At 48.5% G+C, this 3904-nt stretch overlaps 1 protein-coding gene across 1 annotated transcript; it reads right to left on the bottom strand.

Annotated features, from left to right (window-relative positions):
- Nucleotides 1-308: 308 nt before the first annotated feature.
- JR316_0011015 (Guanine nucleotide-binding protein alpha-4 subunit) lies at nucleotides 309-2680 on the bottom strand (the record flags this gene model as incomplete). The annotated part of the gene is made up of 9 exons (XM_047896679.1): nucleotides 309-358; nucleotides 427-460; nucleotides 541-623; nucleotides 708-904; nucleotides 983-1055; nucleotides 1469-1587; nucleotides 1646-2339; nucleotides 2387-2422; nucleotides 2485-2680. 9 exons carry the CDS (start codon nucleotides 2678-2680, stop codon nucleotides 309-311), a joined length of 1482 nt encoding a protein of 493 aa, XP_047744724.1.
- Nucleotides 2681-3904: the final 1224 nt, after the last annotated feature.

Raw genomic sequence — 3904 nt, 5'->3', positions numbered from 1 at the left:
GACCAGAAAGGGTAGCGCGATGATGTAATAGCGAATATGCAGGAAAATGCGGATGTGGGATTGTGCTTGGCGGAAGGGACTGGAAAAAAGGACGCGGAATTTCGGGACCGCATTGGGACGTGATCAGGGACGGGGTGTTGTGCAAATGGAAAGTAGAATGAATGGGCTCCAAAAAAAAAACGAATTAAGAAGTTATTTAGGTAAATGATGATGATGTGGCGAGAGAAAAATGTCCCAAGATGAATTAGTAACGGAAGGGGTGTTCGCGTTGGTGCGGATGCGAGAGAACAAGGAGAAAGAGAGAAAATCTACATTAGGTCGGCGCGCCGTAGGTGTTCCCGGAGAATGGACTCCTCAACTGAAGGACATATATCAAGTAAGAACTAAGGACTGTGGAGGCTGAAAACATGCAAATGGTCGACTTACCAGCCCCTAGAGTAACCGCCGTCGATCGCGTATCCTAACGGAAAAGAACGCGGGAAAGGAAAGATCAGAAAATCAGAAAGAAGTTCGTTAATTACGAGATTCTGTGACACATACTATTACGGATGTCAAATGCACGTAGAATGGCCGCTGGACAGGTGAATGGTTCCGTGATATTTCTTTGAAGTGTTGTTGGAAATCTAGAAAGGAAAAGAAATTTTTTTATGAAGTTGAAGAATGCCAAATTAGACTAACAAACGAGATGAATTAAACGAGATACGTACACCGTGTAGCTGTTTGAAGGTCATTCTTTCGATCCCCAAAACTCGGTACCGAATCTCGGATACGGACTCCGCGTTGTAGCTTGGCTTGTAGCAAATCGCACTTGTTCAGGACTGCACGTCGACGAGAACGAACGTATGGTTCATGTGAAAAGAATGCAAAAGAGGCGGGTGGGTTAAGTGGGTAAGCATGGAGAATGCTACAGTCAGCAAATTGAATAGGTAACGTACAGAGGATTATCTGCGTTCTCGACAAGAGTTTACATGCGCATACAGACCGCCAAAGGAGATAGCTGTCCTCCAGTCTGTTTACTCGACGATCTTCGGCTAATTTTTCGTCGAAAGGAGATACTGTTAGGAAGGAAGTAAGCATATCATCCACCGCTCGTAAGCATGTACACTCACTAGGGCTGTATATGCGGAGAATGGGAAGAGAGAGAATGAACAATGTAAGAAGACTGGAAGCCACTTATTACAAACAAGGTCTGCTCACGCAAGAAAGAGGATAGCGTCGACTGCGGAAAGGGTCAGAGCGGCTCTGAATCCGTGGAATGGTGTACTTACCATCATCAAAGTATGAGTACCAGGCACTCCTCTGATGCCCCCCAATTAGTTTGTGTTGGGGAATCAAGTGGTAGAGAAACCTACGCTATTTCGCGTTCCCCCAACATCATAAAGTCTCCATTCTTGACCCATTGTCCGGCCTGATAAGACATTATTAGCAGGGTACTAGGGCGTTCGGGAATACAAACATCCCCACATACCATGGTCGAAAATAAATCTGTACTCTTGAACACCAAGAGTCCGTAGACGGGCGCGAATCACATCGTCGTCCGTCGGTTGATAATCACGATTGGCAATGCGCTCAGCATCCGTGATAAAACTGGTGTTAATCAGCACCGCGTGAGGACAGATAGTGGCCAATCAAAATACAAACTCACAAGCCAGGAGCATCCTCCAAGCGGACCTTGCGTCTGCTGAGCGTCTCTCTCACGATGTCATCATCCCAGAGAGCCTTGATATCGTCACGACATGAAGCAATGATATCGACGATGTCCTCCTCTTCGTTCTTAGGTTTCCCGTTGTGCTTAGAGGTAGTGCTGACAGGACTAGAGTTGCCATTGCTGCTGCCAGTTCCGTTTCCATTCCCATTTCCGTTGCCGCTCCCACTGCCGTTTTCTTGCCGTGAGGGTGTATGTCGTAGTGTTCTGAACCGGTCCAAGGCAGATTTCCATCCGTTAGAAGAGTTGATAGAGAATTCCTGAAGAGCTCGTCGGTTTGATGGTGCCGGTGGCTCAAAGGGTGCAGCGGAGTTGACGGAAGCAGATTTCAACTCGAGACTGGCGGCACCTAACCTACTCTCCAACACATGCTGCACACTGATCAACCGCTCCAACCGTACCCTGAATCTCTTGTGCTTCTCCGTGAACTTCAGACGAGCCAACGCACGAGGTGGACGTGGAACCATGGTGATATCCTCAGAAGAGTCATCAGGAAAGTATGGCAGGTCGTCCATCTCGCTTGACAGGTGGCCCATGATAACGTTCACATTCCGGACAAGATTGAGAAAAATAACAGCTCTCCAAGCCGCCCGTTCCTCATACCACTCTTTTCGAGCGTATGTGAGTTGAAAATCTACAGCACTGGTTAGATTTGATCGTCATGAGGACCGAAATACGCACTTTTGAGTGTGGCAGTTTTGCCGCTCTCGCTTTGTCCTTGAGGACGAATCACAGTCGCCTAAGAACGTGATTCGGGTTCAACAACAGATGGAACTCACCGAGCAACAACAGCTTGACGGGTTTTTTCTTCTTTTTCTCTGCCTCCCGCTCCTTTCGTATTTGTTCGTCGATCTCATCGCTGATTCTCTTCGCCTCTGCCTCAGCAGCCTCTCTTATCACACGCTGCTCATATGTCTCGTCGGGAGGAGGTGCTATTGCCAAAGTTAGCGGGTCTTCGTCCAGCGAACGCGGCATGGAGGAAAAAGGGAGAGTAGAGGGGTCTCAAAGCCTTGGAAAGAAAAGGTAAGAAGCGGACATTCTCAAATGGAATATTTAGAAAAGGGTCTTGGGAAGGACTCCGGTTTATTTTCCTCATCCGAACATCCATAGATCAGGGTCGGCTGTAGACCGGTCTGATCAACTCACCTCCCTGCCAACCGCTCACCCTTCCTTAACGACCCTTGACTGCAGGCGCTCTCAACTCTAGAATCGCTGGCTTGCTGCCGCCCCAGCCTTTTCTCTCATCTCACGGAAAGTGCTTTCCATGTGCACCCGCACAGATTTGCCCTAGCTTACCTGTCGTTTGCTAGTACTTGAGCCTATATCGTCAGCTGACAGTCTAGTTGGTATTGCACTGCTCTATTTTTTTAATTGTCCTCAGTGGCTGTTCTATGCCTTGTTGACATCAACCTTGCCTTCCGTGCCATGGTCCACCTGCACATTGCTATGGCTGCTAAGTGCGGACCCATATGTGCTCGATAAGACGTTTGCAATTTCCTCGTGGTTGAGTTTCCAACGGCCTCCGAGCGCTAATTTTAGTCCACCCTTCAAGGGCTCCAATCAGCTCACTAGTTTACACTCGATCCAATTCGACATATGCCAACATGTGTCCAACCAGGCAAATGAATCATAAATCCGGTTCTGCATGATCTATCATGACGGAGATATCCTCTTGAAAATTTTGCGCAATGCCCGAACAGATGCTACCTACTGAGGTTGTACCCTCTCATTCGCCAAGGCTGGCATTCTGGAAGCTCATTTCATTGCATTCCACGACGGATTTACTTCTGATCATCATGGGGTTGGCCCCAAATGACACGGCTATCTCTGGCAGCCTGTACATTGAACCTATTTCTAGCATGCGATGGATTCCCAGTCTCCCACACCGCCGCGGCGTATTATCGCACGCCAATTTGACCATGAAAGCTCGCTACTCGTCTTCTCCCATAAAAGAGAACCAGGTACAGCTGTCCACATCGCGACATTGCGGAAAATTGCGAAGGGGGCACAAAAAAGGCCTAGATTTCCACGTAGAAAAAGGGAAAAAAAGGCCCACCTCCGTCCTCGTCGTGAAGGATGTGCGCACTCAACGCGCCAAAGGACAAAAAATCGCGCTCGCCAAGACGCATTTGCCCGCTCCTCCAATGGCATCATATCATATCATGTGTGGGTGACCACCGCCGATCCCATATGGGTTGC

This window comes from Psilocybe cubensis, chromosome 10, assembly GCF_017499595.1.
Source record: "Psilocybe cubensis strain MGC-MH-2018 chromosome 10, whole genome shotgun sequence".
NCBI classification, from domain to species: domain Eukaryota; kingdom Fungi; phylum Basidiomycota; class Agaricomycetes; order Agaricales; family Agrocybaceae; genus Psilocybe; species Psilocybe cubensis.
Note: the sequence above shows the minus strand (reverse complement) of the source record. Positions and strands in the feature narration are given on the sequence as shown.